At 38.1% G+C, this 15,077-nt stretch overlaps 1 protein-coding gene across 6 annotated transcripts in view; it reads right to left on the minus strand.

Annotated features, from left to right (window-relative positions):
- The window catches only part of LOC138133761 (glycogen synthase kinase-3 beta-like), a 37,542-nt gene that overhangs the window by 16,466 nt on the left and 5,999 nt on the right, over positions 1 to 15,077 (minus strand). Inside the window, exons 1-4 of one of the 6 annotated variants that reach the window (XM_069051711.1) lie at positions 7,746 to 8,683; positions 6,249 to 6,302; positions 5,816 to 6,182; positions 177 to 367 (exon numbers count right to left, since the gene is read on the minus strand). In XM_069051711.1, coding sequence (XP_068907812.1) covers positions 177 to 367; positions 5,816 to 6,182; positions 6,249 to 6,302; positions 7,746 to 7,769 — 636 coding nt within the window. In that variant the 5' untranslated portion in view covers positions 7,770 to 8,683. Of the gene's footprint in view, positions 1 to 176; positions 378 to 994; positions 1,194 to 5,813; positions 6,756 to 7,745; positions 8,684 to 15,077 lie in introns of those variants that run through there. The other 5 variants (XM_069051714.1, XM_069051713.1, XM_069051715.1 and 2 more) reach the window with 5 other exon arrangements.

Consider the following 15,077-nt stretch of genomic DNA (forward strand, 5'->3'; position numbering starts at 1 on the left):
TTTTTTTTTTCAAATTTTCTAGTTCACACGATATTAAATCCTTCACCGTTCAAGACCTCCGTATCCTTTGACAAAATAATCTGAAATGTCAATACGACCCTCTCGAACTGTTTGTATTTCGATAAGTTCCGGAAGTTTGTCGGTAAAATAAAAGGGCACGCCAACGACGGACTCACCTTAAACCTCTTGTCTTGGAGGACTTTTTTGATGGCGACGAACTCGTTGGTCTCGCACAGTTTGGCCTGGTAGACGACTCCGAAGCTGCCATTGCCGATAACTTTGGTGTCTGTGTATGAAACTTCCTGCGGTCTGTCGGGACCTTGTCCAGGTGTTGCTACTACAGTAGTCACTTTGCTACCGTCCTTACCTATATAGCCACCAGCAACAAAAAAACATAACATAACGTGTGCGTTAAGAGCGTCGTCGAGTGGAGGCTACTCGATCGGTCAACGGTGACCGATCGGGGGGCCCCAATCGATCGATCGATTTACAACGAAACGATATCTCGTTACGTAATGGAAAACAATGCATTCGATTGCGCGGAGACGTGCGGCGAATGGTTATCGGACTTATCGGTTAGGAACGGAACAGAGGTATGGCTATAGTTCGCTGTGAGACTGCACGACAGCGGCTTCTGCGAAGATGCAGACAAATCAATGACACCAGGATATGATTTTTTTAGTTATACACGGCGGCGAGAAAAAAAAATCATTTAGTCAACTGTTCACGTCGTTCACCGGAGCACCGGTCCAAACTTGGATGAATCCGATTAGTGTCACCGTGGCATAATTTGTGATCCGATTACGCCCCCAAAAAAAGAATGTAATTACAAAATACAACCGTCAAGATGTCATCTAGCCCTGGTACAGATCGAGAATTGCCGCCGCTTCAATGCAGTCACCTTCATTTTTACGACCTAATATGGTCGATAATCGGTTTGCAATCTGATCAAGGTTCCGTCTACACTGTAATTGCTAAAAGAAGTGCTGAATACCTGACTTCAGTTTGGTCGCAGCAATGACGTATTGATCGTCGTCGAACACTTCACGGCTTTTTTCTCTTAAATTCGCACCAGTAGCCATCGGAGAAGATCTTGCGACACGATTACAGGCTTGTCCCAAGTAGAATCCGAATTAAATTTTAACGAAGGCTGCTTGTTCGCAAGCCGTGATAATTTCAGGCTACAGATTAAACTAAAGAAGAATATTGTACAAATCTGACACTTGTAAAATACGTACAAGGGTTGGTTAAAATCTAAAAATCAATGTGACGGTTGCTGCGGCGGCCGGCTACTTCGTTTTTATCACGGACGTTTTTAATTCAAGTGAACAATCAATAACCCCCGAACGGATCAAACCCAAAATCGAACACCTGATTACGAAAAAAAAACCCTGTCATTAATTCTGTTTACTCCGGTTCTCGCGAAAAATTTATTCGTTTCAGGTGTTCGACCCGTCGAGAAAGCGGAAATAAAACGGAACGCCCGCCTCAGACGGGATTTCGACTTCTTGGCATTCTCACCGACACGATGACATTTTACGGTTTCTTTCGCAGGACACTCCTCGTGGAAACGAATTAAATGCACAATGTCGCCGACCACCGACTGAATTCATGATGGTGTGTATCGATTCGGTCAATTTTCTAAAACCGTCAACTCGTACAATCCCATAATGCGGAATCCTGGTTACCGACTGATTCTGAAACCGAGGGCTTTGATCGGCTGCTTTGACCGATCAAAACGCGAACTACGTGATGATCAACCCCACGGAGCGAGTCGCGCGATCCGACTTTCGTGAATCAAAAGGAGCCCCTCCTGAAGAAAATTCGAATCGACCGGATCTTGTTCTCGTCGAGCTTGCGGTGTGTAGGTTTGACATTGTTCGGTTTGTGCAAGGCGAGGTCTTATTTATTTATCGATCGCACGGTATAACCAAATAAAAGCAATAATTTGTATGTCAGATGGGGCCAAAACATAAACGCTTTTAACCGGCTCTTGTGAAAATCTAAACTCATCCCCGCCATCTATTACCCATCGCCATCGGTTGGATGAGTAATCACCACCACCACGACCCGCACCCCGTTTTTAATCGAAATAAAACCTGAGAAGCTGTCACCATCACCACCATCATTGTTAACTCTTGTGATCAGTGAGGTGAGCAAGTTTCGACATCATCCCGTCACGTTGAAACCGCAATTTTTCAGGATCTACAGACCGACGACGGTTCGACTCTTCCATTCGTCAATTTTTAGGTAGGTTTCCTGGTATGGCGGCTGCAATCCGCATGATGTAATTTCTGATTGATCACCTCATGTAAATCAAATTAAGCGGTCTTTTTGTGGTTATACAAACATGCCCTTGACTAAAACGGTGATTATATTAAATGGACGATAAAATATTAAACGGCAATAAGTTTGTTTGTTTCAGGTTGACCCTTTTCAAGCAGAATTGTTTAACTTGCCGGACACACAAAAAAAATTCCGATCATTCCAAATTAATAATGGAATCGGCGAAGTGGGACATCGGGTACCTGGACGCCTACGTCATGATTCCTGTGTCGGATCGACGCAGTTCTAACTTTGTTAAGTTGACAGCCTTGAACTTCCAACTTAGTTCAGTTATGAAAACGAATCCTACACCACTTTCATAAAAAAAAGAAATTCTCAAATATGTATTTAAAAATAACTAGAGCCTATTCAGATAATAATTAATTACTAGATAGGTGAGCGGTGCAGTTTTACCTGGAAATAGATCATTCAGATTATCTATCATAAGGTAAACAAAAACATTTTTATTGTTTATTATATCACAAACTTTACATAAATGCGATTTTATCTTCACGCGGTTGAAAATCGCACTTTTTTTTTGTAGTCGGACTTGAAACTCTTTAAATCCTAGGAGGAGAAATGTCCACAGGCGGCTGGACCGAGTCAAATGTAAGATCATTTAAAGCTTTTCTCACGATTTATTCATCAATAATTGCAATTCCAATAATTATCCTTATTAAAAAAAGCCTTTAAAACGGCGAAATAATGAAATTATTACCCAATATTTAACCGGTGCCACTGTGGTATAACACGAGTCGCCCGTGTGCACGGATGACAGATGTCCAGAGTAGGTCTTTTTGCGCTTCGCCCAGTTGCAACCTCGACTTCGTCTCGGTCTTCAATTTCTGGGCTTAGCACAAAAAGACTCTCTCCTACTCTTAATGATATAATCTACTATTTTGTAATAAGAATAATCCAATAAAGTAATTTTCTCTCTCTAGGTTTGCATTTTTTGCCAGTGACGTACGCAAATAAAGAAGCAATTTAATAAGGCAGAATTGATTGCGCATTATTCGATGACAAATCATGTCTGTCATGTTGTCAAGATGAAAATTAATCTCTATCATTGTGACACAAGTAAACCGTAACGCTAATTTACCTGATTTTCTTACAGTGGCGTTCACTCATTTATTCTCGAAAGAATTTATGGACGAAATAAAAGTGGAAAACAGAAAACACATTAGATTTGGAAATTCGAACCGGAACATACCGACAGATTAGATTGTCAATAAATAATATTACGTGATTAATGGTGAATGTCTGAAAGGATGCGGAAGAAACCGAGCTCCCTGTGGACCGAGCCGGTTCGACCCAACCTCGAGAACACTATTCTCGATACTCTGCAACTCCCAAATTGAGCTGTTCCATTTGAAAATGGTCCCATTAACAATTAATTCATTCGTTTTTGAAACAGTACTTTCAGCGATCTGGCCAGTTCATCTTGAAATAACCGAAGGCGTGCGTAGACGCGCTGACCTTTATGCCGTAAAACCCAACAATAAAAATTTTTACTTCTGTATATAGAAGATTGTTTATCGAAGCTTTATTGCAAGCAGATGCTTCGAACGATCAAACGGCAATTCTGCAACAATCTTGCCTGGATACAGGCTAAAATTTTTATAACTCCATTGTTTGAAAATTTTACGAGCAGATAGTGACTTTCTCGGTTCAGATTTGCACAAGTCGATCGTGACTGCATTTTATTCATTACTCAATAAGTTTTATGATGGGCTCAAATCAGTTATCTAACAAGACAACAATAAAAGTTTATTGTTTATTTTGAAACATCCACACGACACGTGTTCACTAAATATTTTTCACCTTCGTGCCATTATCATTTATTTTGGCAATTTACAAAATGCAATATGCACTTGAACAGCACTCGAATTATTGTCATGAAGCAAATATTTACCAAGTTATCGACCGCGGCTGCTTGGCCTATGTTGGAGCAGCCTCCAGGTGAAATTTTTATTCCATGTTAATCTGTGCCGAAGTAGACAAGTCTTCTCGAAGTGTTTTTCTTTTCTTTCTATTAATCGATCCCTTACCTAAATACCGACACATAAAAATTTTATGTGTAATAAATTCGAGTCCAAACTCCGGGATCACCTACCACAATGTTTAGTTTTATAATTATGTTTGAACTTGCGACCATTCCATCACCGACGATCTTCCCGGTGACGCTTCCACGTAATATATTCTTCGTCATGAACTTCCAAAGGGTTATCCCGTGTGGGCTCTGCGGCCTCGACTAAATGAATCATGAAGAAATCTTCTACCCACGCATTATTTGCGGCCGTATTCAAAACTGATAGCAACTCCTATTGGCGAAATTTCAAAACCACTTCTCTGATTCAAACAGAATGACCAATTTTTCACTTCCACCGAGTAATCGAAAGGAAAGCGTTGCATAACTTTTCACGCGAATTTGCGACAAATTGATTAAAACAGAAAATCGATTTTCTTCTCGCAATTGTAAAAAACAACTGACCGGATATAATTAACCGCGACTGAAAACGTCACACTCAGTTGGTAATAATAACGCACTCCCATTTTTCCCCATTCAAGAAAACGTCTCTTACAACAACTTCCCCACGTAAACAACTTCAACGTATTCTGTTTCAGGTAAATATGTTTACTAGGACGACTCACCCGATTCTGCTAAAATGGGGAAAGTTCGTAATGTAACAGTTGGACAAGAAGTTCAAGAACAGACTCGACAATATTTGTCTAGCAGACACTTGAGAAAATGGAAATTTAAACTGGGTGCTTATCACTCACTATTCGCAACAAATGAAAAGTTTGCGTGTCGATTCTTAAAAAAATTTACAAACTCCCACACTTTCAAAATCCAACTCTGACTTTCAATACCACACACACGTCCTTATTTGACATTTTCAAATGACCGTCAATATTTAAATTAATGTAAAATCTCGATGTTAATACGAAATAATTTTGTACATTTAGAAAGCGAAAATTTCTCGAAATTTGAATAGGTCCATTTAGGAAGCTAACTACTTGAAAATGAGCTCCCTGAAACGTCCATATTCGGTTAAAAAAATTGACTTGGTGTAGAACCATCTCTCAGGAGAACGCTTCGCAAATATTCGTAAATGGCAAAGAAAGTCTTCTAATCACCGTCCTCGATTACGTTCCGTAACACTTTCTTCCTGGATTTTTCTCCACCAAGACCTCTTTTACGAACGACAAAAAAAAACTTGCACTTTCTGATTGCATCCGAGATGTAGACGACTCGAAATCCGCTCGTAACCGGTTAAGGACGCAACGTAGATCGGTCGTGAAAATTAAATTAACACAATAATGAAGATGTAGATAACGAACGCTACTCGGCGATTATTCGATCCGATTGGCTTTAAATCGCCGACAAGATAATTGAATTAGCGGTGATTCCGTCCGGGCGACGGTTTCTTTAAACAAAACATGATTGCGACGCAGCTCAATATCGATTCGATTCGAGGGAAAAACTTACTTCCAGTACTGGTGAGCGACTTCTTCAGGCGCTTCCAGCAGTACAACAGCCTGGAATATCCGGTCTTGGTGTGACTCTTCCCGAGACCGTCGATCGCTGGTACTGAACCCAAAGTTGCACATTTCTTTTTGTCTTTTGTCACGACACCTCCGTTTTTCGGTTCGGCGACCGACAGATCGCACGCAGAGACCGATCTGCCGTACTTGGGCCTCGCGTTCTTGCTCTTCTCCGGCATGATACTCTGCGACTTCTTGCATGCACAGTGCTTGTTAACTGCATAGTGATTGTTCGATTTGACGGAAGACAGATCTTTCGGATTGATTGTTTTAGACGGCTCGTCGGTTTTCGGTGCCATCGGTTCGATTAGCTGATGATTTGATTACAATTTTGATGAGTACGGGACGGTCAAGGTGATGGGTGATTTAATGCGCACCAGGAAAAAATTCCCATCCGGTCTCTCAAAGGTTAGATGAAAATCCTCGTTAATCTACATAGAACGAACACGTGGAAACGTTCGAGGTACATGTTTGAGGAACAAAACATGATCGTGTCACGTGAAGCGAGAACAACACATAAACAATGGCGCGGCGCGGTGTGTAATATTTGTTGGGAGTCTTGGAATGCCCCCAAGGTAGATTTATTCGAATTGCGAGTTAAACGCGCACGACGTCGACTCGGAATGGAACTGACGTTGAAAAAATGCGTTTATAAACTGATTTATAACCATCACCGATAAATCCTACCACTGATCAATTATCGGGAATCGTTATTTTTACACTCCGATTCGTAAATATTTAGGAGACAATTTACTACCTGGGGAGAATTACAAAAACAAATAAGATGGATATTTTTCCACTCGGACAAAATATCACATGCTCCAATCAATCACACAGAAACATCTAGTGTTACAGAAAGGTACCATGTCACATTACTGCGCCGTCCAGTACTTGCCGAATAATCCAAAAAAACGAAAACGTTTCTCGAGTCGCACATTTACATACTCAAATCAGGTGCACCTGACACCTGACTAATTAATTGTAATGACAAGAAATTTTAAACTTTTTTTTGTTTTATTGTGAAAAGACAACTTTCTACAAACTTGCGCGAGTAAACATTTTATTTAAACTTTGAGATATTAAAAGGTGACATTTCACTGCTGCACTCTTCTCGTTAAGATAATGAGGATTAAAATTCGGTCCTAAAAATGTGAAACTAGTGCACTGTCTTTCACCACCCGAGTCGTTAAATTGTTAAGAGTTTGCGTGTTTTTAACAATTGTTGCACATATTTATGGTTGTAATTAACGTTTGACAAAAAAACTTGAACTGTTCTGATTTAGACGGTCGTTAATGATTACATTATGAAGTTTTCGTTAACGATTAAATTTTTACAACCAAGTGTTAAGTCCATCTTGATGAAATACTTTAAACGGAAAAATTAATTTTGAACTTTACAATTGTTTGAAAACGATCAAACGAAAACATTTCTTTAATTACTTTAATTAAAGTGATTACCGTATCAATACTTTTTTATTGACAGATTACTGTTGTCACAGCAATACACAGAAATCTAATTTTATTCGTTATCGAAAGTGTTAGTTACTAAAGGTGTCTACGCTTGTGAAATTGTGCATCACCATACAAAAACTTGGCAAAGAATGTAATTGCATACTATGTACTTTAATTTAAGGAAGCAAACATTATTTATCAGAAATATTTTTTAATTACATACTATATAGTTCACATCTTGAGTAAACTTCAGCGATAAATACGATAAAGAAAATCTGTGTTATCACATAATTTAAAAAGTTAAAAATGACAGTTGAATGAACGAATTATTATCGTCGATTTTTCACCTTTTCCCGTCACTCCTATTTTTATTTCTAATGACAGACTTGATATTTGAACACAATCTTAATCAAGTTTTATACCGGATTCGGTGCCACCTCATCCATTAGAACAAATAGGACACGGCCTAGAGACGCCTATAAACAGTCCAGGGACGCCAAAACAATTTTTAATAATGATTTCTTCTAATTTAACGTAATTACTGCGATAACTGACATTTCTCTCAATAACACAACCAACTAAAAATACACTTGTGGTTGTATACCAGACACTAGAGATAACGCAATGATTTTCAGAAACATTTTGAGTATTACACACACTGCCAGTGGACTTCTTTAGGCTGTCAACAACAGATCCTCGGAAGGAGATAATCCAAAATTCTCACTGGACACAACCCTTCGAATTCTCGTTTCTCCAGTCTGAACAAAAACTGATCGATCAATTAGAAAATTTGGGCCCTGGATGCATCGATTCAAGTTTGTTTTAATTATAGCTGTGTGACATCATGGGCCAACACCACACACGATTGTACCCACACCTCGTGCGCTTCTCGGTCCATCTATGTTTGGCTAAATTGTCGTGATTTTTCTTTCGTGGTTGGATAATTCGGTGTTTGTGCAAAAATTCGGAAAGTGTAACCGTTCGATTACACCCGAAACAATCTGTAATTGGGTCAGTGAAGCAACACAGGTGAACGCCCCTTCAAACACACCAAATCAGATAGACACACACTACACACCGCGGGGGTTTAATGAATGCGTTTAATCTCGTTAAGACCGAATCGATCAGCTAATCGAACCGCATACCGTCGTCTTGAAACACCGAATAACGCGTGATCCATTGTAACGCAACTGCCACCACTCACGTTTCGGATAAGACTGATCTTGAGTCTTGAGAGCAATGCGAGTAGAATGTCACGGCGACACACGGAGGAAGATATTTACTTTCCAATAATAATTCCCGACTTGTACAACAAATATTTACAATTCGTACAAACACAGTGGACGAGTTAACGATTCGGAAACGTTTCGTGCAGGACCAGATGAACTGAACCGAACCGAAGACGATTCGCGTAATTTATGGCGGAGACTCCGGCCGAAACACCGCTGGAAATCTACCGGTGACGAATCCAGTCCGCTGCGATAAGATAGATAATGATCATTGATAACAGTCGATATTCGCGATGATGGCGTCGGGAAAGTGACGATTGTTGCCGTTTCGGTTACCCAAAAATCCTTTCTCCTTGAAACTTAACATAACCAGTTTCAATAATAACCGAAGGCTGTAAACACATTTCTGTAAATAGCGCGTTTAAGACCATTTAATTGGCACTCTCTTCGCTTAAAAGAAAATAAACCGCGAGCACTCCGTATTTCTTCCAGCGGGATAACGTGCCCGTCCAACACCCGGTTCCTTCCGCCGCATTGTGCGGGACCGCGAAAGGGTAAAAACGTGACGTAATTCCGGGCCCGTATTTCTGTCGGTTTTTGATTCCGGAAAAAATCCTTTACCTCGAAAATCTCCACCGTCACGTTGACATGTCGGGCACGTTCAGCACCGACACGTGCTCCGCTTTTCATGATTTCCCGTTGCAATCAAACACTAAAAAACATAACGAGCGTGCACCGCCCAAAATAGAAGCCCATTAAAAAGTTGAGGTGAATTGTTAAATTCTGACATTGACGATCAAAGAAAACTTCGAATTAACAACGGCCGTTACCTACTTTAATTTATAAATAAGTCGGACGACCGTGTCGAAAATGAATCAATCGGCCAAGTTCACGTCCCCAAACCGACATCGAAAAAGTTGTAGAGGTCAAGAAACCTACTTTTGCGTCGCCGAGAGTGAAGACATGGAAGAACCGCGACGGAGAAAATGATAAAAGTGAAACCGAAGCGAAAACGGACCGGTGCCAAAAACGTCATCTGTTTTTTCGAAAGCGATTTGGCAAAATAGACAGTCTGCGTCAACAATCTGTTCATTGCAATCTTGGACAGGTGACTGCCGTAAACACTCCTATCTGTCGGTTTCCAATTGTTTCATCTGCATACGCCGCCGTACCGAATTTTCGTGGGAAAATTCTACAACTGTATATTATCGCAGGTTAATCGGACCGGAACGTTTAGGGTGGATCATATTATTTATGACCGCCGGTTACAACTCCGCCAACTATTCGGATGAGCGGAAATAGTTGAAAAGTTGGAACAACTTCGTTCTGACAGCACTTTCAAGGTGGCATTTACGATAAAGAAGTGTCTTTCTAAGACTCCTAACGGCGATAAAAATCAGCAACTGTTCCAAATTGAAATCGCGAAATGAGGTGAGTTTTTTTTTTTCACGAACAACTCGATTCCTCCAAGTGCCTGTTGAAACCCGTTCTTGAACGCTTTATTTTCGCGAAATTCAACATTTGCTTGGGTTATTATTGAGAGATCGTACACATGCAATAAAACATTTTTAAGAAAGTGTTATTGGCACAGGGTTGAAACGCTGCCAAGAATATGTTAGAATAATGATTAATTTTATTGGTTCGACTTGAAGCACATAAATTATGCGTCCGTTTGATCATTTTTGTGATGGAAATTCGTACGTACTTCTATAATGAAAATATTTTCGTAGATGTTATTGACCCAGTAACCAACTTTTATCGAAGCAATTTCAAAATTTCCGACCATATTCAGCGCAAATAAAATACGAAGTAATTTCAAAATTTCGGACCATATTCAGCGAAAATAAAATAAGCAAAACAAAATAGTAACAGACAATGATCGTGGTATTTTCATTCAACTTATGAAATACCTATCGGTTTTAAAATGTTTACGTACTACATATTTTGAATTTAAAAAAAATTGAAGTAATTTATAACCTACCTCCCAAAAGCTCTCGAAAATTATAGCTAGGACATCTTAAAAGTGAGAGTTGTGCAGCGTATGATAATGATAACGCTTCATGTACTGCGCAATAAAAAAGACAATTTTTAGGAGCACTCGAAGCATCCACCTTACAGTGAGGTGATATCTCTAAGATTAAAAGAAAAATGTGTGGTTTACGATTTTCAAGTTCAAAATCTTGTTTCTGAAGTTTTCATGGTTGATCTAAATGAACTGAACGGTGAATACTTTGCAAACATTTTCAGTGAAACCGACAAATACTACAAAGTGATCAAAAAGAAAACAAATCAGAACAGGCGTTGGAAATGATCGGTCATGTCGTAGCGGAATTCCATGCAAATAAGCGTTGAATGCATGGGCGTAGACAATTTGTGGTCTCAAACGCTACTTCATAATAAATCATACCTCATGAATTTTAGACGTTGGAATTATAATTGTGCATTTTTTTATTATTATCATGGGATGATGGGAGAAAATTTATAAAATAAAGAAGAGCAACATTTTACATTCGTAAGGATGGGTAATTTGCCAGCTTTATTGCCAAACGCGACGCCACTGGTAAGCAGATTTTTCGGTGAAATGACAAAGAAACGTTTTAAAACAACGGTGTTGATGTTAATCTTAGAAAAAAGTTTTCAATTTCGGCAAAGTTTACGGACGTTTCCTGTAATTGTCAGAAACAATGATCTCAGAATAAGTGGTAAAATGAGTTTTACCATTGAAGATAAAGCATTAATTATTAATAAATTAATAATAGATTTTTTCGAGAGATAGGCAACCAATAAAACGACTGTGTATAAGCAAGTATACATATGTGTGCGATTTAGCTAAGACAGACATTTGGGTAAAACGAAAGATGAGGTAGCACTCTTGATTTGCTTTCTTATTGATCATAAATGATCAATGTACAAAATATTGATGTGGTTTTAGAAATTAAAATTAATTTAAATTTGATATACATAATTTTAAAAATCAATATGTACCTAATTAATGTTAATAATATTCAACTATTTTGAGGTTAGAGAAGCTAAATTAATTTATATCTTACGATTATTCAACAGAAAAATTTGCAATATGTACCTTGAAGATTATCCTACGAGTACCATTGAGAAGATTTTGAATCAATGGATATTTTCAAAACGAGGAAAGAATTACTATGAACAACACTTTCACTGACAACATGCTCATAACGAACCTGAAGAAATATCCAATTGTTAAATTTTTTTATTACCATCAATCGATTAATTTTTTTGTATCGTTGGGAACAGTTGCGGACAATAAATTTTGGTGCTCAATGCCATTCTCTGACACAATACTGCAAAGTGTTCTAGTGTGAAATGGGCATAACCTATAACAATTATGACATTAATTGTCATTACGTCCGTCGAATTGTTATCGATGAAATGAAGCATAAGATACACTGGAACAAAACTACTTGATAAATTGATTTTTTCTTTATTAAAATGTGATATTGGGACCACGAATTTCATCGATTTTCCCAAAAATCCTTGAGAATTCAATGCATTATTGGTATCTTGTTGACACTGGACATTATCAGGCAGGGAAAAATTTGAATTTGTGCAATAGTAGGAGATCCTAAAATGACATTGACGCTCAAAATAAAATCCTAATTTCAGAAATTATTAAATTGTCACGTTTTCTTCTTTTTTGATTTTTATTTTTCCAACGGATTTAAAAAAATATACATATTAAAAACGGTTACAAAATATTACAAAAATCATTTGTTTTAGTCCAGCCGAGTAAACTTTATTTCTGGGGGTGGTAATAAAACTCCTTACAAAATTCTAGAACACAACTTCCATCAATTCTGAAGAAAGTTTAAGAGGAAATTCTTCTTAATCGTTTAATGTTACTTTGTATTACGACCCGTCACGTCGAATCAACTCGACCCACTGGTGCCATCATAAATTTTCAGTACCTACCGACATCACTCATATCATAATTTACAGCACTATAAATTATAATTCCTGCAAGAGCAGGTACTACTGAAATATTCTACCGGCGACCATATTCCTGTGCCAAATGAAACGATCAGAATCGGTCATCATTAAATAGAACACTATTGTGTTTTACACGTATTTGCAGTCAACAAAAGCCCCATTATTAGGCCATTGTGCGGCGAGAAAACGAAAATTTGACCCCGCTTAGAACTGGACCCCTTGGTGTGTCGTCAAAAAAGATTAGGGGTTGTTTTGATCGTAATGGAGATGGACTGACTACCTGTTCATAAAAATGCCGCCTCCCTTCACTCTCTGTAACTCGAACAGGGGATGGAGTCACAGTTAAATTGAACGAAAAATCAAATTTTCGTATTGTCCATCACACTTTATTTGCTACACTGTCAAAACAACCAACTGCTTTTCCAGGTAATTTCGCAACCGTCATGGGAACAAAACCGTGTTTGAAAATGAACGACTCAATTAAATTAATCTAACAATTCAAAGTGCCAAGAAAACGCGCTCGGAAAACAATAACAATTATTTGTAAACAAAACACAATTTACAAGATTGACGCAATCCGGTCGCTTTGCTTCACCCAACAATAACTAACTTATTAGTCTGGAAATAACACCTGGAACTGGAGTTTTATGGAACTCCGCGAAACGTCAATAACGTACAGGAATCGATGTTCATTTAAAACGACAGAAATTGCACTCGACACACGTGGACCACATTCGAAGGTCCCGATCATGTAATCGACGAAACGATTCTGGTAAATTGTTCGCGATTAGATGAGATTGTTAAAACAAGATACTATCGACAAAATAAACACGGAATTAACACAATTTAAAAAAAATAATATTCGGCAATTAATGGAACGGATTTACGTGTAAATAGAAGAGGTGAATTCCGCGTATCGATTAAAAAAAAACGATGGAACACCTCATGCAGGTAATGGATTTCGTATTACACGCATGGCCGGAAGCTGTGAGAAGTGTATTGAAACACAGAATATGGTCACATGCGTAAAGCTAACATTTCACACTCCCACATGGCTTTAAGGATATAAAAAAAAACACCACATAAAACTGATACAAATTTAGCATTCACAATACCCACAGGTGTAGCGAAAATGATAACAAAAATGATTGTCTACGAGCACAATCAGGAAAGATAGTCGAAAAACGTGAGATATAAAAATAAATCTCGTTTCCACATTCCCGTTACTTTGAAGCACTACACTCGGATTGTAGAAAGTTAAAATCTGTTCTTCCGCGTTACATACAACTTCCTTTTATTTTTAAAGAGATGAGGAATAAAATGGAGTTTGGCGATATCGGTTATAAACGGGATTAAACTTTTGACGAGTTTTTGTGCTTTTGCGTTTCAACAAGTGGACTTTCGATCAATGCAACTTTAAAAAGGTAAAAAGGTCTTCGTAAATAAAACAGATGGAGATGTTTCGAACGAAGCGAAATCGCATTAAATTCCCCGTTTTTATCTCAAGGGAGCCGTGAGCACTCTGACAGTTTTATGTTAAATTTGAGAATATGCAAGAGCCAAGATTTGTTAAAGTGATCACAGAATGCATTTTCCTGTCTGCCACCAGCGCAATACCTAGAAATAGGTGCTAGTGCTGCTCAAGTATTTTTTTTTCAGTTTATTTCGTATTGTTTTAATACTTGTTGCTCAAAATTTTGTGCAAAATTTGAATGAATCCGTATAAAATTACAACCTGCGATTTTAATATTCTTAACTTTCTCTCTTAATAGCAATACAAAAGTGAGTGGTACCGAAAATTTTCCAATTTTCGCTTTGAAGATACAGCGAAATCAACCAAGTGATCTCAGAGCTTAGTTAATACTGAAAAATTATTCGCATACGGCGTTAGCTGTCAAATTAGAAGTGGATCAAATCTGTCAATAACAACCGTATTAGATAATTAAAAAGAGATACATGTTCATACACACACACACACATGTAAACTGATTTTTAAGGTTATGTTATTCTACTGCAAGCTAGCTCTAAGATGTCTACCAGTGTTACTGTTGAGTTTTATCATAAATACTCTTTCTAAAGCGATTTATTTTATTTGTTTGTTAGAATTAACGCATGTTTTCGCGAAAGTAGAAATTTTAGATGACTGATTGTTGAATGTTACGTTTTCATAGTTTCAAGATTAAAAACGGTGGCATTACGCAAAAATTATGACTTGTTATGGAGTATTTACGTGTAAATAAAGCATAACAGATAGAAGTTCTTACAACAATATGTAACCGCAAAGCAGCATTGTGTTTTAAACACGTTGAATTGATTAGAACGTGATGAACCGATTGAATATATGCAATAATTTTGTTTTTTAATGAACCAAAAGTTACCCTGATATACCCCGTTTCTGAACTCGATGCCGTCAAGTCGTAAAACGACCGAAGCGTTGACAGATTCCAGTGCTTCCAAAACATTTCATGACGGGAGGGCGCAATGCTGCTTAAACGTTTTATTCTACGGTGAAAATTTCCCATTGCATGATGCGCCACAGTTGGGGTTTCTAGTAATTCTCAT

The sequence above is a fragment of the Tenebrio molitor genome, chromosome 6, assembly GCF_963966145.1.
Source record: "Tenebrio molitor chromosome 6, icTenMoli1.1, whole genome shotgun sequence".
In the NCBI taxonomy this organism is placed as follows: Eukaryota; Metazoa; Arthropoda; class Insecta; order Coleoptera; family Tenebrionidae; genus Tenebrio; species Tenebrio molitor.